The 27154-nt window shown below is 46.8% G+C and overlaps 1 protein-coding gene across 1 annotated transcript in view; it reads right to left on the minus strand.

Annotated features, from left to right (window-relative positions):
• GAB2 (GRB2 associated binding protein 2) overlaps positions 1-27154 on the minus strand; it is an 85160-nt gene continuing 58006 nt past the window's right edge. The window contains exons 3-10 of the mRNA XM_065729922.1: positions 13252-13492; positions 9647-10233; positions 8446-8540; positions 7460-7742; positions 6359-6449; positions 4465-4567; positions 3501-3626; positions 1-2545 (exon numbers count right to left, since the gene is read on the minus strand). Of these exons, the coding sequence (XP_065585994.1) occupies positions 2402-2545; positions 3501-3626; positions 4465-4567; positions 6359-6449; positions 7460-7742; positions 8446-8540; positions 9647-10233; positions 13252-13492 (1670 nt within the window). The 3' untranslated portion in view covers positions 1-2401. The remainder of the gene's footprint in view (positions 2546-3500; positions 3627-4464; positions 4568-6358; positions 6450-7459; positions 7743-8445; positions 8541-9646; positions 10234-13251; positions 13493-27154) is intronic.

Raw genomic sequence — 27154 nt, forward strand, 5'->3', positions numbered from 1 at the left:
GTCAAATTTATGGCTTCAAGCTGTTTTCCAGCGGCTCAGACTATTTATCCATATCCTAGATGACTCGGCCTGATGTAGTCAGCCCCATCCCACCACCTTTTTTATTGTGATTCTGATTGAGGTTCCTGAAATCAGGCAGGATGATTCCCCCAACAGTGAAGTGCCCTGTATAAGTCCAGAGAGTGGTGGCAGCTCCCCTCTCACCAGCACATGGCTTTTACTGAGAAAAACACTTCACGACCCACAAATCTCCGCCGATCTGACTTGAGACTCATGACAAAGGAAGTTTTGGAGACTGTGACTCAAATTTTGTTGGCAAACACCCCTGCCTTCTCTCTTTCCAATCCATATACAACCCTTTTCAGTGGCTGATGTCCCTGGCTCCAGACTCATCCTAGTTATCCCCAGTCAACCCAAGCCTTGGCCATGTGCTGGTGCCAGCTCCAGATGTAGCCCTGTCTGCCAGTCAGTCAGCTTTGTCCCAGCTCAATCTACACACACACACACATTATTTTCTTTCTCATATTTGAGACTAGATCTCATCCTGGCATCCATTGAGAGATGGAAATTTATTTCTCAACGAACACTTCAATGTCAATGAGAGCAAATCAGTTCCAAGACAACTCATTTATCTCATGAGACAGAGAGGTGGTAAACAGCAGTTGCAAATTCACAAAAGGGAATACACATTTTTGGATATTTCTGCCCCCTAAACCCACCAACTCTGGTTTTTTTAAAGCTTGAGGAGAGCTTTCTGACACGAGCCTGATAGCTCATAAAACTAAATCCTGAGGTCATGATACTTGTCCTACAAACAACCCTCATCTGTGAGCATACATGTATAAAAGCACATCCCATGTCATAAATGAGACAGTATAGATGAAGAGGAGGCTCTGACGTAAGGACTCAAGTCAGGTCTTTTGTCTGCAATTGAAGTGAATCATTTGCAGTGTTCTCAGCTTCCTAAAATATCTACTTCTGACAAAAGAGTCTGTCATACTTGAGCATCCAAGTATAGAGTGGACATGATAAACTCAGTGCCTTTGGGACAAAGGTCTTGGCAGATTCCCATCCATTATCAGAGCCTGGGGTCATTACCATCACAAAGTCCTGTTTGTATCAAAGAGGTATCACCAAAGATGTGGAAAAATATTTAGATCAACCCTTTGTTTCCAGCACAAACCAGCTTTATGCTACATAAAATTTAATATTAAAACATCCTGTCCTGCCTCTTCTGACCAGTTTCTTTCCAAGCCTAAGGCCTCACCACTGACCAACATTTCAGTTATTCCACTCCTTTCCTCCAAAATAAAGCCCACAGGAGCCCTTCACTCAAGTCTGACCTCTGACGTACAGCATCTGCCTTCTTCTGGTCCCTACATCTCCTCCTGCCACCCACTTATCACTCAACCTCCCATCAGCTCAGGTACACAGGGGAACCACAGCCTCTATGAATGCCTCATACAGAGCTTCTCATGATGGCCAGGGGCAGGACTCATCCTCTCTGGGTTTATTTTCGTGCCACAAAAGATAGATTTTGGTTCCTAGGGCCAGATTCACAGGCAGTTGGCTTAAATTGGCTGAAATTCTGCCATCCAAAGCCAATCTCTCCAACCCATTGACTTAGAGAGTCAACCACAGAAAACACTCCATCACACCTGGGTGTTCCTGTGTGCATGCAAGTGTCTGCGTGCACATGAGGGTGTATGTATGTATGGTGGGGCAAGTCAGGGACTGCAAATCCAGCTCAACAAGGCAGTCTGGACACTCTTTGAGCTCCTGACGGTTACAAATCACTACCAGAAACACAGAGGCTGTCCCACAATGAGAAAAACTATCAGAGGTTTTGAACACATCACTATTTACAAGAGATGGGATGATGAAAATAAAGTCAAAGAGGAATGGTCCTTGATCAGTTTTGGGATTGAGAGGAGCCAGTGAAGAGGACAATTATAAGGAGGGGAGAATTGGTGCTGGGGAATGATGTCCTGTGAGAGATGCTGTCAAAACTAGGTGGCATGGTTTAGGGGTATGGTATGGAAGAAGACAGGGAAAGATGATATTAGCATATACAAGGTGGCTTTAATAACTGTAAGCAACAGATGTGTAGGGTGGAACCTGGTTTTGCTACGTCAAAGTTCCTGGATGGTGCATTCAGCAGCTAAAGCACAAACCTAGCCACCAAACATAGTTGACCTTTATCACTGGCAAACAGTATCTGCCAAGTCTTCCCCTGAAATTAAGTTTCCTTTTGTCTTCAAAGAAAAAAGTAATAAAGAACCCCTCCCCTCCACAGACAGCAGTCTTAGAGAAATCCAGTCCAGGTGGAGCTGGAAGTCTGGTAGGGCCCCAAGCTGGGAGAACCCCTGGGACATTTGCCTGGTAGGTATCTGCCCTGTCACTATTGCTTGGTGCTCTTGGTGGCCTCTGAGGACTGCCGCACATCAGTCCACTCCTGCATGGTGCTCTGCAGTGCCTGTGTCTTCTCCTTGTCCACTTGCACGTAGTCAACCTTCTCGTCTGAGGCAACAGATGAGGTGGAGGGCTGTAGGGAGGAGAAAGACAACCACCGTCTGGTTATCCATCAGCAGCCAGCAACTCCCATCCTCCCTTATAGCTCATCACCCTCCCTCTGACCTCCTGAAGGGTCTCAGGTGAAAGATTTTGGTCTGTTCTGCAGCTTTGTTGCATGACACCACAGTGTGACAGGAGGGTTAAACCAGCACCCAGGTTTCTACCTTCTCACCAACTCTGGAGCATGAGTATTTGGTTGCAATTGTGCTCTCTACCTGCTAATATTGCAAATCTAGTGTTGCATCTTGATCATTTTCTTGTAAGATCTCAAGAATTCTTACAGATGCATAGAAAATTCCATGCTGACTCTACTTATGTTTGACCTCAGAGGAAAGCCACTTGCTCCTGGATCTTTAGGAGCTTCCCTGTTCACATTAGTAGTGGACATGTGGCAGAGGTACCCCATTCCTAACCGAGCTCTTTCTCACCAGGAAATGACATGATTGTAGAATCACAGAATCATTTGAAGGGACCTTTGAAAACCATCTGATTCAACTGAACACCCACAGCCCCATCAGGTGCTCAGAGCCCTGACCAGCCTGACCTTGAGTGTCTCCAGGGATGGGGGCACCCACCACCTCTCTGAACAACCTGTGCCAGTGCCTCACCACCCTTATTGTAATTTTTTTTTCCTTTTATCCAACCAAAATAAAGTAGATCAGCTCCACTTTCAAACATCAGTCTCACTTTCTAAAAGCAGTTTGTTCTTTCCCTGTCCAAAAGGTGCTCTTCAATAGCTCCTGGCCTGCAGGAGGTAGATAACCCAACATTTTCTGTATGACCTCACGCTTTTGGTGACACTTCCAACAAAGCTGCAGATATGCAACAGAGAATGAGTCTGACCTAGAATAAATACAGCACCCCTGCAAATATGAACCTTTAAAAGCACATTGCTTTTAATCAGAAGTTTAGAAAATCCCCAGTACCTTTCTGTGTGGCCCTGGTGAGCTTGGCTGGAAGTCCAGGGCCAGATAATCCACACTACCCGAACTCTTTTTAGGTGCTGGGCTGTTGGTGCCACTAGGAACAGGAGAAGCAGAAATGGGGTTTTGCTAATGCAGGGGAGAGACAGGAGAGATAACGAGCATTAAAATGGGAAGAAATAATAATAGTAATAAAGGAATTAACATACATCTGGCAAAGAAGTGCCTCGGTGGCATTTTCAGAAGAGGTCCCAGCCCAAAGATGCTCAGTTGTTGCTCACAGGAACAAGAACTGCAGAACTGCTGGGGTCTGGGTTATGTACGGGGTAATAAAAATGTGTGTTGTGGATGTGTTGCATCTCAGCAGTTCTGCTGCCCCGTGCCAGCTTTATTCACATGCCAGACATCAGACATCAGCTCCAGCATTTCCCGGGAGCCACTCCTCAGTGAACACAGTGCTGGGATCTCTGCTTAGCACAACTGTGGTGTGCAGTGCACAGATCTCCTCAGCCCCCTCAGTTACACAGCCTTAAAAGTATGCTTCAAGTCAGCAGCTCTGCAGAGTGACAAAGGCCCTCCCTGCAAGCAGAGCCACTCCCTGCTGTACTCTGATAGCCCCTGCTCTCAGCACAAACATGACGTCAGTAGGGGAAAAAAAAAAACAACTGAAAAAAAAAAATGAACTTAATTAGAAAAATACACCCTAGATGTATTTTCATTCCCCGCAAAGTAGGTAATACATGTTTCTGCTCTCATATGGAGTTAAAACCCCAGTAGGATGTATCACACCAGGAACAAAAGCCACAGTTTTGTGCACGTGGGAATTATGTAAGGATGCACACTACATCCATCATGATGTGATCAGCATCACTGTGGTGCATCTATGTCATGAGCTTGGAATGTGATAGCAGCACTGGGGAACATCCATGTCCAGCCTGGACCATACATCCCATCTGGGGGCCCTTACCATTGCCACGTAGTTCTCCTCACTGTCTCCTGAGTCAGTGCTGGTGATGCTCTGGGAGGAGACAGGTCGACAGTACTGCAAAGAGCCAGCGTTGAAGGTCTGGCTGTAAGGACAAGGTTCAGTGTGTTAACGATGGCTGAGGCCGGAGAGAGAGCTGCACCTCATCTCTTCCACTGCTCATGGTGGGTGATGGAGAAGAGTTGGTGGTATTGGGAGTCTTCCACCTTAACCACCCCATGGGTCAACTAAACAGTGGGTTTGATCTTGGTTTTTTTTTCCCTTTCCTAGAACTTTTTAAACAACACTTTGCTTACTATAGCATAGAATCACAGAATTGTTTGAGTTGAAAGGGACCATTAAAGGCCATCTGGTCCAACTCCCCTACAGTGAATAGGGACACCCACAGCTCCATCAGGTGCTCAGAGCCTTGTTCTACCTGCCCTTGGATGTCTCCAGGGACAGGGCATCCACCACCTCTCTGAGCACATCCATAACCCCTCCTGCAATCAGCTGCATGTATCAGGCTACATAAAACTCTTTCATCTCACAGGAAGTATTTCACTGGGGAGGACACAGAGCCAGCCTTCATGGAGGTCCCCAACAGGCTTCTCACCTCCAGCCCCTATTCAGCTCCAGGCTTTGGTATCATGCAGGGCCCTATCTGAATATTTTGCTGGAAAAAAACAAAAACAAACAAACAAAAAACCATCTACAAGGCGTTGCCTTGTTTTCAATTGGCAAAATCTAATTCAGGAGAATAACATAATGCAATCAGCATCTGGCATCGAAAGCCCCTGTCTTAAAAAGCTATTTGTTGCTTTGCAGTAAAGGCAGGGTCATGTGATTAACTGATAAGGGAAAAATCCATTAGCTTCAGAGGGGTCAGGCATCTTGTCAGTCAAAGTCTGTGTGCTGCTTCCTGGTGCAGTGATTTCAGCTCACAGTGCTCATGCCCTGCAGTCAGTCTCCACACAATCCAATTTATTACAAGTCATAACAGCCAAACCTGGCTTCTTCCTTTCATTGGACAACAGCAGACCACGAATTAGCAGCAGAACTGGAGCTGCATGAATCCTGTTATTTTTGGCCAGCAGACTTTGCTACGAAGTGCTTTGGTTTCATTTTGTAGACTTCCTGCAGGCAAGGCTTTGCTTTCAAGGCAATCAAAACACAACTGAATCAGACCCTGTGTGTCTCACCCTGCATTTTTAGACCAAAGCAGCATTTTTGGGGATGAGCTGGATATGAAATTGCTCATGTGCCCCTCATGCAGTTGAGTTGGGGTCGCTCAGTCATGACACAAGTCATGATGGACTGCATGTCTTGTGTCAGAGCCACAGCTCTGTGGTGATGTCAGATCCCAAAATAGGAAATGTTTCCAAGGGATCTTAATTAGCTGCTAAGCCACATGCTGGGCTTCCAAGTGAATTCCCAACCTAAACCCATTTATCTTCCTGCCACTGGCTGTGATGTGGGGAATGTGGCTCTGGCTCTCCCAACTTTTGGATGGATCTCACAAGAGAGAAACTCCTCCTCTTCAATATCATCCTACTCAGGTCCAAAGTTTGGCCATGATGTGACTAAGGAAATCCCCAAGTCCCTAATCAACTGGTGTGGCAGGAGATTTTAGGAAAGAATGACTTTATAAATTCCCAATTCTAATCTTCTTCCCAGATAGAGAAAGTCAGAAGATCAGGCATCTACTGATCCCTGATGGATGACGATGCTGTGCAAGGTGAACCTTTAGCTTAACATAGCTGCTTATATATTTTCAAGACATGACCCAGCTCTGCAGTGACTGTTTCTAAAACCAAAAAGGAAAAGAATCAAGGTGGAAGAGATCAGCCAGCTTCTGGGGAAAACTGAGAAGGCATCATACCTAACTGTTACTCACCTTGGCCTGGACCAGGATTTTGTCACTGGCGATTTGAAGGGAAGCTCATCGATGACAGTGTTGTTCCTCAGGTCCAGTGGTGATGGCTTTGCTGGAGTAAAAGTGTTTATTCAGATCATAACCAACATGAGAGGGGCTAGCCTCCTAAAATTTACTTGCTGCTTCCCATTTTGCCCATTAGCCCTCCTTGCTGATGACATATCAGCTATCATTTATGCTGAGAGCAGGGAAATAAAGGTCAGTTTCTCCCACTAGCCCACAGATCAGAGTTGGATGGATGGCCCCAGAAGGGGAATGTGTCTCATAAGGGAGCCCTGATGCCTAGACAGAGCTGGAAAACACTAGCACTGATTAAATTCTGGCCACAGAACTTGTCCAGAGAGATCCAGAAAGGTGTAACCAGAAAGCTTTCCTCATCATGGGTAGTCTATTAAGTGGAAGAGAAGAATACTGTGCTGCAAGCCCAGCCCTTATCTAGTGCACTGATTAAGTTAGGTGCTGACATCCTAATGATGGGAGTCCTCCTTCTTAGATGTGACCAAAATTCCCCGAATGGGTTGAGCAAGGGTCAAGATGGTGATATGGGCAAAGCCCTGAGGGAAGAGCTGCTCAACACCAGTCAGTAGGAAACAGTAGGGGAAAACTGAGTGATCTGAATACAATCATTGAATCACTAAGGTTAGAAAAGACATCTAAGATCATGCAGTCCAACCGTCTGTCTACCACCAATATTGCTCACTAAACCATGTCCCTAAATGCCACATCTAAATATTTCTTGATCACCTTCAGGGACGGTAATTCCACTTCCCCCCCCAACCCCCCCAGAGGTTTTGGGGTGTAATGTAGGAAGAGGTGTCAGCAAAAGGGTTGTGCTTGCCACGTGCATCTCCTTTAAAGGCCAGGAAGGGTGTGAGATGGGTATTTTGAGCTTCACTGCACTACACTTCTCTTGAAAGAGGAATGGGATGGAGAAGGGGGAGACCTGGCTGCACAGCTGGTAGCAACCAAGACCTCACACAGGACTCTGTTGAGTGTGCATTAGAAGACAGATGTAGCCAGAAGGGTTCCTGGAAAGCTCTGCCCACAAACACCCGTTCTTACCTTTCCGGTCGGGTTTGAGGTTGCGGTTGACTGGTGGGGGCTGGATCTCACTCAGCCGCCTGTGGCACTGGGCCATGGCCCCTCCTTTATGCATGGGGAGGGTGGCCGAGGACAATCCCACTAGGTCGAAGTGATGCGGCCCAGGGCTCATGGGGATGTAGAGATTTTGGGCATTGTCGTTGGCTTTCTCAGTGTGGATCAAGGGCGAGGAACCGGGGTTCATGGGGACATAGTTGTCTTCAGAGTCGGCACTGTGGGAGCGGGCCACCACAGCCTTGGCCTGCTGTGGGACAAGTGGGAGCACACTGTGAGCATCAGACACCACTCAGAGACCCTATAAAACTCTTCATTTCGTCATCACCAAACACACCAGCCACCAGTGGGACCAGCCTTAACAACTCAGCAAGGAGGCCTTGAATAGGCATGAAGGCCTGAATAGCCTTTCTCCTCCTTGGCCATCAGTTTGCACTAAGGGTCTACCTCCCTTGTTTGCAAGATGCTGCACTGTCCTGAATTTAGGGAAAGTCTTGCATCACCCAGACATGCACCTCTTCTCATGATCAGAGTGATCTGCAGAAGCAAACAACCTGGAAAGTTATTTTTCCTTGGGCTTATACCATGAGTAAAATAAAACGTGAAAGACTACTCTAGTGTAATTTCCAGCTCAGGAAGTTTTAGAAAGGAAAAAAAAGGCTGCTCTGGCAATATGTCAAAATGCAGCTCAGCAGCATCCCTGGCTTACAGAGAGAAGCCAAACTCCTGGGCTTTTTTTAAGCTCTAGGCAGATGCATTTCGTGGAAGCACACAAAGCAAAACTCTTCACGCTGTGCTGGTTTAAGTGTCTGAACCACCTCTGCCTTCAGGTCAGCATGGTTTAGGATCATAGAACCTTTCTGTGGGGTTCCACCCGAAGTTGACTTGTATCTTCATCTACAGAGGCCCAAATGGAGGTTACAGAGAGACACCTGACCCAACGGCCCACTCACCAGGTAGGAGTTGTACCCATCATTCATGGACTCCACCGACTGCACAGCACTGCTGCCCCCGTGCTGGGGGTAGTCGTACGTCTCACAAGAAGAAGCTGCAATACAACCACAAATGTAGAACCCATCCCAGCATGGCTGCTGATAAACTTGGCCCTGCAAGGCAATATCTATTTCTGCTGATCACAGCAAGAGACACTGGTATGATGATGTGACTTGAAGCCCATCCCAGATCCTTTGAGTCCCTGATGCACTCCCTTCCCATTTACCATCTCCAACGCACCATTGTGCTGCCCGCACCTAACCTGGTTCTGTCAAAGCACTGCAATATCTCAGGGGTGAAGATGTCAGGAAAGGTAGATCACGGTGACAAAACTGGGTTAAGGGAGAGCTTTGTTACAGCTTTGTAAGACATAAGGTCTGGCAACTCTGTTGGAGGATGGGGTGAAGATGGGGTGCTAAGCACTTAAATACCTATTGTCTACCTACTGTTGAGTGTGGCTCTGCTCTTAGTATTGGTATTCAGGTAGAAGAAGATAATTTCAGGGAGCTGTGTGTATCATTCATAGCATATTTTCTTTTCAACTACCACTTCTAAATTACTTTGCACTACCTCATTTGCTTGAGAACCAACAAAGATTACATGAGCTGGGACAGATTAGGATATGCAGAGAGAAACTGTTCTTTCCAAGACTCCTCTGTCCCCTGCAAGACTGGGACCAAAGTTCAGAAAGGGTATACTCATCCATGGCCAATAGGAAGGGCATCTCTTCCTCACTGGAGTATTGGGTCGTGGAGATGTGCAAAACTACTTCCCTGTCTGGCAAGAAAAATGAAGAGATACCTCTAGATTGAAGTGTTGTTCTGATAGCTCTGGTTATGAACTGAAGCACGAGCAAGCTAAAAATGGCAAATCTTGGTAAAGGACTGCATGGACAAACAGATTTGGGGTTTTAGTTCAAGGCACAATACCCTGTCTAGCAACTTGGTTGAGCAGAGCCCTGTGGTGCCACTCCATGCCATGAAACTATTGCATATCAACAGCAGGGCCAGAACCTTGACAGAGAAAGATTCTTTGTGTTCAGCCTCCCATACTGGCTTCTGTCAGCACCTACCCTGACTCTGTTGCAACTCAGTTGGACCTCCACGTCCAGAGTTTCTAGATAAGGGAAAGCCAACCCCTGCTCCCAATCCCCAGATTCACCTCGGTGCAGCCTGCTGTTCTCCACTGCTGGCAGTGTGTTTCTCCGGGGAATGGTGGCTGCCATGGGGGCCAACCCTAAGCTTTCACTGGGTTGGGGTCGCTGGGGTGGGCTGCCCCATCGTGGCTCCATCTGCCCAGGTTTTGGTGGCCGTGGGGGTGGCATGGCAGGCGAGTCGCTGGCGGCCACAGTCAGAGCATTGTGGTTCTTGTCCAGTGTAAATGTCCTGGGGATCTGGTAGACAGAGAGCGGGGTGGCAGGAATATCATAGGAGTCCGTGGAGAGCTCCCCAAAATCCTTGCATAAGGCATTGCTGGGAGTCTTGTAGGTGTAGACTTCCTCGTTGTCCGTTTCGGAACTGGTGAGGCTCAACTTGGGGTGGGTGTAGGAACCAAAAGAGCGTGGGAGGTCGTACGCGCTGTCCCTGAACTCCGAGTTGTGTCGGCTGGGTTTTGGCAGGCTGTAAAATCCATGGAGCTGCCCACCCACCCCATTCATGCAGTGCCCGTTGCCCTGAGAGAGCTTCTGGACAGCTGTGTCGCTGCGCATGAAAAAGGAGGACCTCGTGGCTTGGGAGAAGCTGGCACTCCTGCAGAGGAAGGAAAGAAGGGGGATGAGATGAGGGAGAGCTGGGGTGTGTCAAGCTCTACTCCCCCTCTTTGTCACCCTCCCAAGCTGCATTGCCAAACCCACTGGGACAAGAACATCTCAGACCCCTTCAAATGTGCCTGCCCATGACCCAATCTGTTCCAAAACAAGCTGGATATTACAAAAAAAAAATTCTTGGGAAGAGTGGTAATGCATTGAAACGGGCTGCCCAGTGATGGAGGTGTTAAAAAAAATGTGTAGATGTGGCACTGAGGGCCATGGTTAGTGGGCGTGGTGGGGATGGGTCTGTGGTTGGACTTGATGTTAGTGGTCTTCTCCACGATCCTATGGAACATAGGACAACCTGTAACCTCAGCTTCTACTCAGCAAAGGCATGAGTGGGAGCAGCAGATACACAGGGCTAAGGGCAGCAATGGGCCTTTAATTCAGGTAGGTAGAAATCACAATTTTTGCATCAGCTGACAGTGACCCAAGACAATACTGCAATGAGCCACCACCATCATCTGTTGGCTACCCACCTACAAGGAAGTAGGAAGGATTACTCTTACCTACACTGTGTAAATTCATTCAGGATGGGCTGAAATAGTTCTTCATGGGGATTTTTTCAAAGTATCCAGGCAATACCAATACCTTGCCCTCAGACAGGGCAACAAAACCTCTGCTGGGGAAGACAGAGCCCTCATGGGAAGGCTGGAGGGAAGAGTGCTCATTGCAAAGCTCTGACCAGGTCCCTTTGCTATACTCCTGCAAGGAGCAGACTCTAAAACCAATATGTTATAAGATCAGCACAGCCCCAGGACCCTGTCATGCTGCTTGAAATGCATCTCCTATTCAGGGGTGTTTGTTACTGAAACAGACAATTTCCTTCCGTTGATGCTCAGAGCTGTAGGAAGGCAGTGATGGACAGAGATGTGTTTTTCTTTTCTCTTCCTTCCATTGTGGCTCTGTTTAATGGTGGTTGTGGGGATACACGGACAGCAGGATGGGGATGCTGGCACATAGAGTGGTGCAAGCTCCTAGGAGGTCAGTTACACTCTCAGCAGCTTCCAGCTGGGAACTGGGGTTTGCAGCCTTGATTGCAGTGGGAGAGAAATAATTCTTGTGGCTGAATTCAGATTCACATTCAGTTCCTCAAGGGAGTTGGGCATCATGATCATTATGTCCCTGCCATGCTAATCATTCTTTGATTTGCCTTGAGGTCATGACCAAGGATGAAGACTAAAAGTTGGGGAGATCTCAGTCCTCCAAAGACTACCTGTTAGCTGCCACTCCTCCACTGAGTTCCTCTGAACACTCTGGCAAAGCATGTTTCATCTCCAGCCTCTTCTTTCATCCCTCCTGCTGTTATATCCCTCTTTCTACAGTGTGACTTCTCCCTCTTCCTCCCTCCTATGGGACTTATTGCAGAGGACCACAAGCCCCAGCAGCTTGGCTTTCTGCACCCACAATCCCCAGGCAAACTGTCTCACTGATCTTATAATAATTAAAAAAAAAAAGGTTTTATTCTTGAAGATCCAGTCTGAATCCTCACTGTTTTAGTTTGAAACCATTTCAACCACATGCTTTCAGCAAAAAATAAATAAATTGCTTAATCAACCTCATATAAACATCTCCTCATATTGTGAATCATTCCCGATCACCAAGGTGGGATAAAAGTAAATGGTTATGAGGAGTTTCCTGATGCAAATCCGTGGCAAGTGTCAGCTTGGTGGGAAGATGTCAGTTAACATCACTCAAGAGGGGATGAAGCCATGCAGGGTGAAGGCTCTGTTTCCCGGAGCCAGCACGAGGTGGCGCTCAGAAACAGGGCTTATTTAGGGAAAAAAGAGATGAGATGCTGCGATAACCAATGCATCCCTGCTGCCTTGGGAGTTCTGTCTGCCTGTGAGACGTTCAGTCCTTCCAGGCGAGGATTTGAAGTATCTCATGGGTTAACAACTCATCTTCCTCCACCAGTTAGTTACTATTATCCTCATTTTATGGATGAGTAAAGTGAGAGCACCAGAGCTGGGTGGGGAGGATTCCCAGCAGTCCCACAGCCTGCCCCATCCACTGGGAATTGATCAGGGTGATTATTTCAGGCCCAGTTTGTCTCTGCTCATCAAAGCATCAGCGTTTGTGCCCTCCTCCTCCTCACCCTGGCCGTGTTTGAGATCTCAGAGGGTGGCTTTTAGATATCCTTCCAGCTGGAGCATCAGAGGGCTTTTTATAAACACTGCTCCATTAACGCCATCTGAAGTTAATTTTCTGACCCCATCTTTTTGTTGCTGCTTTTGTTGTTGTTGTTGTTGTTTTTGGTAGGGAGAGGCAGCTGTGGCAGGAAAACCCAGCGGAGGCGGCAGCTCAGGCTCTGCTCTCGCACCCCGCCAGCTGGGCTCTGGCTGCTTCTCCTCCATCCTCCTCACTGCTCTCGACAGCCAAAACTCCTCAAGCCAAGAAAGCTCTTGGCTATTTAAGGCAACTGTCTGTGCCTGGAGGTGGAGTGCAATGCAAAACTTGCCCATCCCTGGGCTGGGGGTTTTCTGGTTAAATGAAGAAAGCTGGGAAAGCCGTAAGGTCGCTGGTGGAATCTCCTGCACCAAATCTGCAACTGAGTTTTGCAAAGCCTTAGGAAATCACCATACAATTGAGGTTGGAAGGGAACTCTGGGTCCATCTTGGCAACAGGACACGAGAGTGGCCTCAAGATGGGCCAGGGGAGGTTCAGGTTGAATAATTGGAAGAATTGCTTCTCAGAAAGAGCAGTGATATTGGAAGAGGCTGCCCAGGGAGGTGGGGGAGTCATCGTCCCTGCAGATGTTTAAGGAAAGGACTGACGTAGTGCCTAGGTACGTGGCTTAGTGAGCAATACTGGTGGTAGGTGGACAGTTGGACCAGATGACCTTAGAGGTCTTTTCCAACCTTAAAGACTCAAGGATTCTACGATTCCAACCCCTGCTCAAGTAGGGCCATCATGTTGAGTTGCCAGCATCGCCTCGTCATGAGATTTAATACTCTACCTTGCGTTTTCCGACTTTCTGCTCATACACTGGTGGAGGAAAAGATAATCCTGGGGGGCACTGGCGGAGAGGGTGCTCTGGAGGTGGCTGGCGGGGGAGTCGAAGGTGAAGAGGGTGGGCTGGCTGGAGTGGGAGGGTGCAGAGGTCTTTCTCTCACGCAGCAGGTGATGGTTGGCACCACTGAGCTCTGCCGGCGAGGATCGCGGTGCGTGGTTCATGGAGACGATGCTCCGCAGGGCATCTGTGCAGGGAGAAAACATGATGGTGAGTGGGGAACGCTCGGTGACGCCGCAGATGGATTTTGCACGGATTCCCTTATTTAAATGCTGCTCCCATGTTTGCAGGGATGGTGGGGTCTGCTTACGGCTCTGCGTGATGCAGCAGCAGACTTCTGCGCTTGGAGCAAAAGCAATTACAGGTGCTAGGAAAATAAATATTGTATCACATTTTATTATATTTTTTCATTTTATCCGATGTTATCAGTTTTTATCATATCCTCACCAGCATGTGAGGACATCTAAGGGATACCAGGCCAGCTCATAAGGAAAAAAGAGCTTTAGCACCACAGTTTCTGCTGCTGTTTCTCCTTAGAGACCTCTTCTGAGAGCTTTTATGACATGATTCAAGTCACCTCCATCCCTCTGTGTGAGGACATCACTGCTCTCCTTCAGTAGTGAGGAAAACTGAGGACTGGGATGGGAAAGTGACCCAGTGACAACAGAGCTGGAAAATACTCCCATGTTCCTGAATTCTCTATTAATTCCATGACTTTGGAAGAGTTTCTGACATTTTCTGCCTATAAAACAGGACATGGACCCAACTCCCAGTGCCCTCTCCCCTTGCTGAAGAAGTTCATAAAAAAATATTAAATATGTTTCAATTGAGAACGTCCTGGAGGTCAGGAATAAACACCCAGCTACTTCGACCCTCCTGGGAAACTCCAGGAATTTGAATCAGAAATTAATTTTTACAGCCAAGCTGAAAACGTCATTGAAAAAGAAAACCCCCAAACCCATACACTGCAGAATATTATGGGAAAGTTGTTCCATCTCCAGCTGCAGAAGAGGCAGTGGTCTCCCTGCACACACGCACTCACGGTGCGTAAAACACTCGTGTGGTGCTGAGGTCACCCATTTTATAGCTCTGATTCACATTCATTTGGTGCTAATGAAAAAAAGTCCATCTTTTCTTGGGCAAAGACTGATTTAGGAACTGCTCCTGCATTTTCTCTACCATGAATTTCAGCTTCAGAAACCCTTAAGGGAATCAACACAAGGACAAGGAGGATTTTCCAGTTTTCTGATCCCTTTTTCTCCATTCCTCCTCTCAAACCCTTGACTCTCTCCCCATGAGATGCCTGTTGTAGCTCAGACAAGGAGCCGCAGTGTACGGGGTGATTTTTCACTGCCTTTTGAATTGTGTCAGGGTGCCTCATCGATCTGTCTGCCACTTGCTCGCTGACGCTCCATTTTTTTCCCTGACGATGCTGCAAACTTCACCCAGCACAGAAAAAGTACATTAATAAAAGCCAAAGAGCGTGGCTCTACTCTATTGTTTGGTTTGTGCTTAACAGACGAAGGATCAATACAGAACGCTGACATTAATGGTGGGGGATGAGAGCTTAAAACTCCAATTCCTGTCTTCTTTGCATGGCCATTAGAGATTCCTCAGTACTTTTAATGGGAGTGAGTGGCCATCGTGGTGTCCTTGGACAAAACAGTGCCTTCACCCTTATTTTTATTAAATATATTAATTTCCCATTGCAGCACAGACATATCTTCATTGGAAAGGGAGTCTTGAGATCAAATGCTAGCCCCATAACAAATGTTTCAAAGCCAATCAACATGGTGGAGTCTGCAGCCACATTCCTACCCAATACAGGGTAACTGTACCCAAAATGCCCCTTGGGAATGGTACCATGGTCCTGCTGCCTCCTGAATCATGGCCAGGAATTGCCCATGATACTGGGCTTTGGCCAAGATGGTGTGAGGATGGAAAGCTGGGGTCTTGTCCCCATCTCAGGACAACCATGAACTGTTATGGGTTGGGTCCCCGAGCAATTGTCCAATGCTATCCCTGCAGGCTCTGCACTTCCTGAGCCATAGAGAAGCCTCAGCAAGCCAAAATCATAGAATCAAAGAATTATAAAAGGTTGGAAAAGACCTCCAAGATCATCCAGTCCAACCGTCCACCCACCATGAATATTTCCCACTAAACCATGTCCCTCAGTACAATGTCTAAATGTTTCTTTAACACCTCCAAGGATGGTGACTCCACCCTGATCACTGTTTTGGAAAAGAAGATATTCCTGATGTCCAACCTGAAAATATACCCAGGAGTCAGGAATTGCAGAGATTTTCTTGTGTTGTCACAGCTCAAGGCTATAGTTAGGGCTGGACTGAGGAGATGGTCCCTAGCATTACCATGAGGGACAGCAAATCAAAATCACAACGTATGGAGTAACCCATCACCCTTCACCACCAGGTGACTCTCCCAAAGAATCGGCTCCATTTGGGGAAACCAGAGGGAGCAGTGGCTCCTAGAAGCAGGATTAATTACTTGGAGGTTATCTCTATCACTCCAATGGTGTAAAGTAAAACGGGAGACGAAGGAGAGCAAGCAAATGGCAAAGCCCAGTGAAAGCACCTCTGCTTCCCCAGGGGAAGTCGCTCTATTGATGGCTGCATTGATTTTCAAAATGAATTCCCAGCCCACTTTCCACAGCGACCCGGAGCTTGAGAGCATCAGCAAGAGTGAATCCAGGACTCACGTACTCCATTAGGGCTGTGAGATGAACTCCCTAATAGCAGGTGAAAGATGGATTGTTTTACTGGCCTGGGAAGGGATTGCAAGGGCTAGGAAGACAAATTCTGCTACTGCAGAAAGGGACTGCTGTTTTTTATTTATTATTTTGTTTTGTTTTATTTATTATTTTATTTTATTTTATTTTATTTTATTTTATTTTATTTTATTTTATTTTATTTTATTTTATTTTATTTTATTTTATTTTCCTTCTTTGCTATGCTTTTTATCTTTTTACATTAAAGAAGAAAGGGCAGCTCATGACTCCAGGTCACACATTGATGGTGTGTCCTGCTCAGGGTATGAAAGGTGTAAAAAAAGGAAATTAAAGTAGAAAAATAGGATCTGATGACTAATGTGTGCTAAAGGTCAAGACATTTGTGCTCCTGTGCTTGGTCCATGCTCTGCACTTAGAGAACATCAATTCGTGTTGCATATCAGGAACAATTTCTTCTCAGAAAGAGTGGTGAGGCATTGGCACAGCTGCCCAGGGAGGTGTTGGAGTCACCGTCCATGGAGGTGTTCAAGAACTGTGGGGATGTGATTCTCAGGGACACAGTTTAGTGGGCACGGTGGGGCTGAGTTGAGGTTGGACTAGATGATCTTAGAGGTCTTTTCCAACCTTAACAATTCCATGATTCTGTGAGCCTCTGGTGATCCCATCCAAATGCCTTTGGGCATTGGTCCCACCCACAACACAGCCAGTGACACTCAGCTCACTCTGGTCAGGACTCAAAAAGAGTGATGCTTCTCCATTTATTACCACCACCTGCCTCAGGGACAAGGATAAGTCCACAGCCCTCATTTATTTTACAGTATGGATGAAACTTCCAAATCCCTTGGCTTTGTGTCGATATCTTGAGTTTATGTTTAGGGAATGCATCAAATAGAGCCAAGGAGGGATGAGATGCCGTTCCAACTCCTGTGGCCATTCCCTGGGGGGACAGAGTTAAGGTTATGAAGCGGGGCCATGTGGGAAGTGTCATCTTAACCCCACGTTTCCTGGCCAGTGCTCCTCTGAGTTTGGGGAACTGGGCTCTCACGGTCTGGAAGAAGTGGTGTTGGACAGCCACGATGTAAATCTTGATGTCAGCAACACAGTTTGCATGCAAAGTTTCTGGGCTCGTGCTACAGATGCTACACCTCTCCCTGCAAGAGGAGAGCCAGAAGCAAAACCCCACGATGCCAGGCACGTTTTTGTCAGCAGAAGGCTTGGCGCTCTCTGGTCTGGGTTTAGATGTGCCTTTTTGGCCACGCGTTGCAACAAGGGGAAAGAAAATCCTCACTGGGACTCTGCCCCTGAAGGAAAAACACATGACTGCAAACACAGCTGGCAACGTCACTGAGTAGGCTGGGAGCCAGGAATTTGTTAGGAACGTTTTCGATCCCCCAAAGCACTATTTTCCTCATTGCTGACAGCTCTGAATTCCCTTGCTTCCAGCACTCGGCTATTGCTATGTGCACATCTCTTCACTCAATGTTCCTGGGCTTACCTGAGCACAATAATTACTCAGGCTCTTTTGGAAATTGCTGCTCACAACAGCTTTTTCTTTCAAGTGGCAGAGGCTGAGGCTGCAACTCCCTGTAACCCACCGACTGGAAAAGATGCAGTTGGGAAGATGATGGTTTTTGGTTGTACCTCAATTCTGTGCCTTCAGGCTGCAGCAAGGTGCCAGGTTAGCTCTTCCCCCTTCCACAGTTCTCTGTGATGCACACACACTATGCTGGCCAGGGTGAATTGTAAAATCACAGAATAGAATCATAGAAGCATTTGAATTGGAAGAGACTTGTGGGGTGAATAACCCGAAAGAATAGTACCCACAGAAAATAATGGAGGTGGATGGTATATTTTGTATGGCTTATCTGGATGGTATACAGACAACCAGTAAATAAAGAAAGGCTCACCCAGGACTCCACGGAGGAGGGATCTCCAACAAGAGACCCTTCCCCAGTGGTGGTCTGCCCTTAAATGGGGTCTGGGAGAGGTGGAGTCAGACTCCACCCCTTCTGGTCACACAGGTGCATTGACTTTGCCTGTGCTCCTGAGGCTGATTCAGTGCTCACTTCAGTCAGTGGTTCATTCAACAGTTCCCATATAGGACCCTTAAAAGTCACCTAGTCTGACTCCCCTTGTCAGTCCAAGTGCCCTTGTAAATAAGGGATCCCCTGAGCTGCTGACTTGCAAAAGAAAAGCCCCCAAAATGCCTCTCTGGGCAATGCTGGGCAGTGCATTGGACTCTGAGTTCCATCATTTCAGCTGGGAATGGTGTTTCAGATGCACTATCCCTCTGCAATGGGAAACTACAAACCCTCAGACCACGCCGCTAACTTCTGACCTGCTAAAACTTCTGGATGAAGCTTTATTTTTAGGAAGGAATATAGATTAGGAAAAAGAAGGAGACAAAAACCCAAGGCTTTTCCTTTCCAGATGAATTCTGCAATGCCTGCCTTGAGTTGCACCAGAGGAGGCTCAGACCTCAGGAAAAACGTCTCAGAAAGAGAGGTGATGCTTTGGCACAGGCTGCCTGGAGAGATGGTGGAGTCACCGTCCCTGGAGGTATTCAGGAACTGTGGAGATGTGGCATTGAGGGATGTGGTCAGTGGGCATGAGTGGGTGGGTTGGGGTTGGACTTGGGGATCATTGTGGTCTTTTCCAACCTTAATGATTCTATGATTCTGCAATTTGCATTTGAGAAATCATGCAGGGCAGTCTGGCTAAAGAACATAGGAGCATCTCCAATTTACAGACAGGGATCTGCTGCACAGAGGGGCTAAGGCATGGCTTCCTTTATTCAATTTCAGCCATCAAAGTGAATTTTAGCCCAGGCAGCTCCCCTTAGGCTTTCTCCACTGACAACAGTTAAAACCACCAATTAGCCAAGCATCTAATGCAAGGATTGGGAGAATTACTGTAGCAAGAGGTGATGGGAGAAACTGTCAGTCAAACATCAGTGGAAATAAATAGCATCATCTCTGCCTGTTAAAGCCAGAGATCTGCTTGTGTTTGCAAAAATCACCAAAAAATGGGGTGGATGTAGGTGCTTTCACCGTCCTTTTCCTTGCAGGGGGCATGGGAACAGGGGGAAATATCCCACTGCTGGTGAGAGAAGGAGAGGGAAAGGAGCCAAGACAGATCATCCTGACCCCAAAGCATTATATATCTCAGCTATCTGAACAGAAATCAATTCGCTGAAGGACAAAGGGGCAGGAGGGAGAGAGGCTGTGACAAAAACAGGGATGTTTGTCACTGAGAGCCCACCACAAATTCTCCATAACCCTGGGGAACACTCTTGGCAGTGCCGACCTGGCTCTGCATCATATCAGCACACCCTGCATACAACGGACACTCTTTAAAGAGCAAATCCTTTTGTGTCAATATTTGGAGGGCTCCCCACGCTGCGGTGCACGGCTGTTTATCTTTGGTAGAAGTGCTTTGGTGCTGGAGATAACAGCAGGCGAACGCGGGCGCCTTGCAGCTCTGATTTATGTGCGACCTTCAGCATCCCACCTGGGGCAGCCTTATCTGAGAGCCCCACTGGGGGACGATGACCTAAAGGCAGAGAGGAAGGACAGCATTGGGCAGCAGCGTGGGATGGGGTTGGCTCCACTCGTTCCTCTGACATTTTAGGAATCATCACCTCTGCCATTGCAAAAAACAAGCTGATGGGGGATGAAAGAGAAAAAAACGCTGGAACAGAGGGGAAAGGGCAAGGGTGCTCAGCTGTAACTGTGTGACACACAAAGCACTCTCAGGAGAGGCATCACAGCATCATCAGCTGGCTGAGGCTGATGCAGGGTCCAACCCCTACCCAGAGCAGGGTGCTCAGCACCACGTCCATCCCCAAGCAGCTGCTGCTGTTTTGCCTGATACAGCCCAGGACACTGCTACCCTTCTTAGCAGTGAGGGCACACTGCTGGGCTATGTTCTACATCGTTCCCAGCAGGACCCCCAGACCCCATTCCTGCAGAGCTGTCCCCATTTGGGTGCCTCAGTTTGGTGCTGGGACTGTTCCCACCCAGAGGAAGGGCTCTGCACTGCTCCTTGTCAGACCCTGGGAGCCTTCCTCCCAGCCTGTTGAAAAAGTGAAAGGCTGAGACTTTCCAGCATTGAACAAATCTCTTCATGCCCTGCCTACTGAGTAGAATGCAGATGACCCTTCTTGCTTGCATTTCTCACTCCCCAAGAATGGAAACCCAGCCCAATCCCAGCCAGGGCTTCCTCCAGCTGCCTAATGGCCCGCTTGAAATTTTATAGCCCTTTTTATGGAGACTGCAACGCAGGTCTTTAATGCTCCAGGAGAGCAGAGAAAAACTTTTGTTACGAGGAAATGTGAACCTGCTTTACTTATGCATGATTTAGTGCCATTTCTATTCAAAGGAGTGCATGAGAGGCCCAAATATTTGCACTTTGTATTACAGAAGAGCTGCCATTCCCGGCTCTTTACAGAAGTAATTTATTTCTCTCTCTTCTTACCTTGGGGGAGAAACATTATAACTCCTGGTTTGCTGGGGAGTCAATAAAACAGCAGTGCTGTTAAGGATCTGCTTTGCAATTGCTGAGCAAAGCAGTGATGGAGAAAGAAAGGGGATCCCTGAATTTCTCCTCTTTTTTCTTCCAATGGTACGTTCACATCCATGAGTGGGACTAAAATGCACGAGTGTGGCCCTATTTTTCTTTCCTATAACAAGGGTTAATGCTGCCTTTGCTTCCCAGGTGGTATTTTTGAGTTAAAATGATGGACGTAGCACAGGGTGCAGGAGAGATGATGGGTATGGGAATGTGGTACAGCCCCAGATGTCTTGCACAGCTTCAGGAGCTCCCAGCCCAGGGAACAACAGCCATATCAACTTCAAAAAGCAAAAAGAGGAAATCCCCAGAGTCATTCACCTGCACAGCTGCAACACAGCGTCCCTGAACCAGAGAGCAGGGTCAGTGTGAGCAGGGGGCACTTCATCCCTGAAAATCCCTACGTCTGTAGGGACAGAGACTCAAAAATAACATACGTGTTTTCCTTGGTTCTTTTCTTTCCTGCTGGGTGTTCAGCTCCTGGTTGCCCAGTTGCTCTCCCTGGAAGTCACTGTGGAGGACCCGGGACTCCCTTTCTCAGGGATGGAGCCTTAGCTCTCAGTACAAGCATCTTAGCAGAGCTGTTGTGTGGCATTTTTCTCACTTAAGCAGTACAGACTTACCCTGTACACACATCAGAACCATCCAAACAGGCCCTAAAGGCAAATCCATCCCTAAGATGAATTAGGAGTAACACAAAGATTAAAATCTCTGCACGCAAAGGGAAGACTGTACTGTGCACAATGCTAAGGGGACCCTGCAACACCGGTGCTCCAGCAAAAATCACACTATTAAAAAAAAACCCATCCTAAATCCCTCTATTCATCACTAATAATGAGAATCCAGCCCATTAGGCAGTCTATTAATGCTCAGTGGAGGCAGAGAAAGGAACGATCCCTTCTGGGGAGCGACTCTCATTGCCATCAGGTTACAAATGCCTGTGACCCCCGAAAGCTTTATGCATGCAGAAATAGTGAGTTCAATCACAGAAAAGATTCAGTACCAGACAAAACCTGCAGGTTTTTCCTTCCCTCTTCTTTTAATAGGTAATGACAGCTAAAAGGACTTGAAATTTATTCCCTACACATCGCCATAATCAAATAATATGCTAATGATATTAGCATGGGACCTTGCATCGCAAATGACTTAGAATCATACACTCCTTCAAAATACTAGAGTTTCATTTAAATCGGTCTCCACAGCAACTGGAAACAAAATGTTGGATGAAAATCTTCATGGCTGGACAAGGTGAGTAAGGAATTTCACAGTGGAGCATGTAGACATGAAGATGGCTTGGTCCAACCATGGCTGGTGGGCTGTTCCTATCATCTAGTTGATCTTACTGGTCTTTTTCAACCATAATGATTTTATAATCTGCCACCCAACCAGCTGGGACAATGAACAGTATGGGAAAATAAAGCTGCTTCTCCAGGAGGACCTCAAAGTGTGTTGATGGAAAAAGTAGACATGGAGTTTGTGCAGCCATGAAGACTGGGAAGACTTTCTTGGCCCTCCTTCTTGGCCGTGATTCAACATTTCCCATACACATCTGTTCAATTCCAACCTGACTATTTGCAAATGGCCCAGGGCAATGTGGCTCCTGGTCATGGGCCAGCCTCCTGTATTTTAGGGTTGTAGAAGCACAGACCAGGAAGAAGGTGTTCACTGCTGGATTCGCTCCCTTATCTGCTCTGCTCACAAGCTGTCCTCAATGATCAATATGTCTCATCAAGATCAAGGGTTGGGTCAGTGCTGCATCCTCTGGCCAGTGCCTACCATGTTTCATCCTATGGAAAACGTTCCACAGATCCATTTGAAAATGAGCTAAGCTTTGCCCTGTCATGGCTGAAAAGACACTGGATAGAAACCAGCTCATTTCCCATCAAAATGTTATCCCTGCTGCTCCACCTGTCTTCCCTGCACTTGTTTCACTCTGTGGTCACCATTATGTAAGTGGTGGGATCTTCACTATGGCTGGGGCTTTTTGGCATTCCCCTAATAAAATGAATAGTAGAAATGTGTCCCACAAAAATGTCTTTGAAAGCAATGTCAGAAGCATCTCACTTGAGAATGACTGAAAGTTCAGGCAATGAAAAGAAAACAGCCCCAACCAGTCTCCCAGCTCTGTTAGTAATTATCTGGGCTCCGGTGGGTGTTAAAACATCTGTACTGGTTTGGCAGGGACTGGGGAGTGGGGCTTGTGCCAAAGGCAAGTACTGACGTGGGCTGAAAGCAGCGCAGCAATACATTAGAGGAGTACTCATGCGCAGAAGCACATGGCCAGCAGCCTCTCCTACAAGTTCCTTTGGGTTAGGATCATCCTCATCCCTGTCCCCTTTGGGACCATCCCAAGCAGGAGCTTGGGCAGTAAAAGGAATTGCAGGAGTGGCTGGATTCCTGAATTCTGCTGCATTTGACATCCCCCTGGACTTTGGCAACCATCACTTCATCTCCATGTTGTGCTCTCACAATTCTTATTTCTGGGCATGAACGTTTCCACATGGACAATCTCATCTCCTGACTCAGGAGCAAAACATTCTACAGTATCTCAGCACTGGAGCAAATTCTGTCTCCCCTGGTGCTCTCTTACGGGATGGGAACCATCCCATGGACTCTTCTTATTCAGCAACTCCTCTCCTTACTCGTTCTCATTCAAACACAGCTCACCAAGTGCTGTGATCCTAACACCCAGAAAAGCCAGATTACATTATCACCCCAAGTGATCGTCCTCGTGCACACCACAGATGGTACCAGCACCTGGACCCAAATCCTCATCCCGTTGCCCGGTGCATCTCCTGTGCTTCATGTTTGGAATAGGGCCAGCTGAAAATGTTCTGACATCCTCCAGCTGGAACATGCTATTTCATCAGAACTGGAGCTTGACAAGGCATCATCTGCAGCCAGAAATTACAAGAAACCTGTAGAGAATATAAGTGAATTCTGAAGGAAGGGGAGGTCAAAGAGTTTTGATTCATTCCTATAAGAGGGGATAGCTCTTGACTTCTTTGACTGAAAACCACTGCTAGGCACTTTCCAGATCATAGGGCCTTAGAAAGGCTTGGATTGGAAGAAACCTTAAAGCTCATTCAGTTATCCAGTTTCAACCCCTGCTGCGTGCAGGGTGAAAGCACAATTTTGAGTGAAAGTCTTTTTTTTTTTTGAAAATCCATTTCAATTGAGAATGAAAATGCATGAATCAAAATAGATGCTGAAAACAGATGAAAATGAATTCAAGAGAAAAGGAACACACTGAATTTTTACCACCTCCGGTAAAAAAAACTGCGTTCTAAATTTGTGGCTGTTGAAGCAGGTTTGGGTTAAATCCAGTACCTCGTGTCCCTCTTATCCCTACCACCACGGGTGATACACCATCCCTATCAGAGTCCTTCACCCATGGGATGAAATATGGCTTGGCAACAAATATGTGCTGCACTGGAACTGTTTTTGTCCACAGATGCTGGGAGGAACAAGCCATGATATAATGGATTTTGGCTGCGACCACAGGAATGCAGGAATTACTAGGAGCAGACCAGAGCAGCAGCCAGACTGCTTCAGCTTTCCATCTCCAAACTCTTCAGAGAAAGCTGAGAACTTCACAGCGATCAATCATGCAGCAATGCACCTGCAGGAAGAACTGATTTACACCTCACTTCATCATTTATAGCCCTTATCAAAGGAAATATTTCAACTCATCCAACATACTGTAGACGGGCTTGCATCGATGGAAGTATTAATTCTTCAAACCACTCCATCTGCAAGATGAGCCCTTCTGTGGTGGTGGACATGGGTTGATGGTTGTACTAGAAGATCTTAAGTCTTTCCAATTCTGTGATTCAGGTCTACGAGCACAGAGCTGGGCTTCCTTTCAAACAGCACTATGAGGCACCCTCCAGCAGCCCCTGCTCCCATTACTGAGACACACTGGTGGGTGTCTTATTGCAGGAAGCATTGTTTGACAGGAAGGACATCATGGACCTATCTGCACAGAAATATGAGTGACAGACATGGGATAGGATGGTCCTTTTGACACATCAAAGGAATTCAAAGCATTTGTATGGTCGTTTTCTGAGTTACAGAATCACAGAATCACAGAACTGTAAGGGTTGGAAGGGACTTCCAGAGATCACTGAGTACAACCCCCCTGCCAAAGCAGCTCCCTAGCCCAGGTTGGACAGGTAGGCATCCAGGTGGGTCTTGAATGTCTCCAGAGGAGACTCCACCACCTCTCTGTGCAGCCTGTGCCAGTGCTCTGCCACTGCAATGTAAAGAAGTTCCTATGCATATTCATGCAGAACTTCCTATGCTTCAGTTTGTGGCCATTTTCCCTTGTTCTGTCACCACACACTGTTAAGAAGAGTCCAGCCTCATCCCTTTGCTTCCCTCTCCTTAGATATTTTAAGATGTTCCTCTTGAAGGTAGTGGAAATGATAGGACTGAGTTCCTGGAGAATCACAAAAGAGCCAGCAGGATGGCAAACCTTCAGGAGGAGTTAATGTTAGTGACAAAGAAAAGTAAAAGTAATAAACTTGTAAATGAATGAGCTTCAAGTCACAAAATCACAAATCACAGCACCCTGTGCTCAGAGATATGGGATGAAGTTTGGGGATGAGTAAAAACAATTGCAGTCAAAATACTGGGACTGAGATATGAGGAGAAAGTCTTCTCCATCAGGAATTGTTTTGAGATGATCCTGTAGAAGAGAGGAAGGTGGTACATGACCAAGTTTTGAACCCAACACTAATCACCGAAGCATCCATCAGCTGGCAAAAAGACTCGGTGTGGACATTACGGATTTCAAGTGAGTATTTGAAAGACTTCATCATGACTCATTTGAGAGCAATTTGAACTGTTATGTCAAGCCAGCAAAAAATAATTACCATCATAAAGGCTTCACATCAAGGTCGAGCCTGTGCAAAGTATATGCAAGCTTGAGGGAATGGTTCACACAAATCCCAATGTCAGACAAGGTGGTACATGGCAGAACAAGTGACCTGCCAGAGAATGAAGGTGAGGATGGAGCCACTGGCAGGGCAGGAACCATTCACTGCACTCGTACACGTGATGAAGAATTTCCAAGTGCCTGAATGCACACCTGGTGCCTGCCCAATGCTTCAAGAAGGGATCTGTTGTCAGTTATGAGCAAAACAGCAAATAAAGTGAGTCACCCCACTCCAGTTTACTTTCAAAATCAACAGTGTACTAGAGAAAGGGCAGTTTATATATTTGGCAGTAAAATGATGGAGGCAACCAGGCCAAAAATTACCAAGCAGAAGCTGTATCGGCAAGGAAGGAATTTGGTTATGTGCAGCTAAAGGAATACATGATGAAAATTTTAGGTAAAATGTTGTTTTCCACCCTAACAAAGAGACAAATGGTGGCAATCAATGAGATGTGCAGACAAGGCAGATGCATGTGATAGTGAGCCATAAGTTCAAAATGGAGCTGACCCTCAGCAAGGGCTGAGATGTGTGAGAGCTTCCCCACCTGCCTCAGAGCACTTGGAGGACTACTAGGGCCATGGTAATAAAACAGGAGTCTGGACTTAGCCAGCACCAAGGATTATCAGAAAACATGCTGAGAAATGGGCTCTGCTGGGGCAGTGTCTCATCTCATGCTCTGCCCTTCCATCTTTGAGGCAATGCTAACAGTAATGCACACCAGTTTTATGTGCTGGGATTGCTGAGGTTTCCCTTCTCCTCACCATACTCTGAAGTCTGATATTTCCCTGCAGTGCTAACTCATATAAATGCCAGAAACAAAGAATATCTGAGATGGGAAGTGACCTCTGAAGATGATCTGGTCCAACCTTCTGCTCAAAGGAGGGGGAACTATGGCAGCTTAAGATTGAGTCCAGCTGGGATGTGAGTATTCCCAAGGATGGAGACTCCACAGTCAATAGTGAGATCCATAACATCAAATAAGTGATTTTTTTGCTTTTTTTTTTTTATAATGCTTAGCTGTAAGTATTCACTTCAGTCTTTGTGGCTTAAAGTAATTGTAAGCATGGACTAACAGTGAAACAGTTCCTTTGATGGCTAGTGGAGATTAAATCCATGCCATGTGTGATTCTCAGGGAGGGAAAATGCAGACCAACAGCAAGGTGGGCACAGAAGAGATAAGAAGCATCACCAACATGCCTACGCTGCACCTTGGTGATGTATCCCATCAAGCAGGAGCTTGTGCAATCCCCACTCCAGCAGAAAACAAAGTTCTTGGCTCTATCTGCACTATGAGGGGCTCGGAGAGATGTCCTCAGATGAAGGCACACATGGGAACGTGGGAATTTGTTTGTGTTCCCCAGGTCAGGTGCAACCCCACAGTCCCAGTAATAAACTGCCACTGCTGCAGCTCTGACACTGTACCACATTAAATAATGCAGAAGTATGTTTGAGAAGCGGGCAGTAATTATATCCAAAGCATAGAAAACAACTAGGGAAGAAGTGTTATCTTTGCAGATAAAATCAGTAATAAATGCTACTGCATTCATAAATAAAAATCAGTCTGGAAACAAACGCTGAGCAGTGTCATGGAAAG

The sequence above is a fragment of the Cyrtonyx montezumae genome, unplaced genomic scaffold, assembly GCF_038088225.1.
Source record: "Cyrtonyx montezumae isolate F1298 unplaced genomic scaffold, pur_monq_1.0 scaffold_12, whole genome shotgun sequence".
NCBI classification, from domain to species: Eukaryota; Metazoa; Chordata; class Aves; order Galliformes; family Odontophoridae; genus Cyrtonyx; species Cyrtonyx montezumae.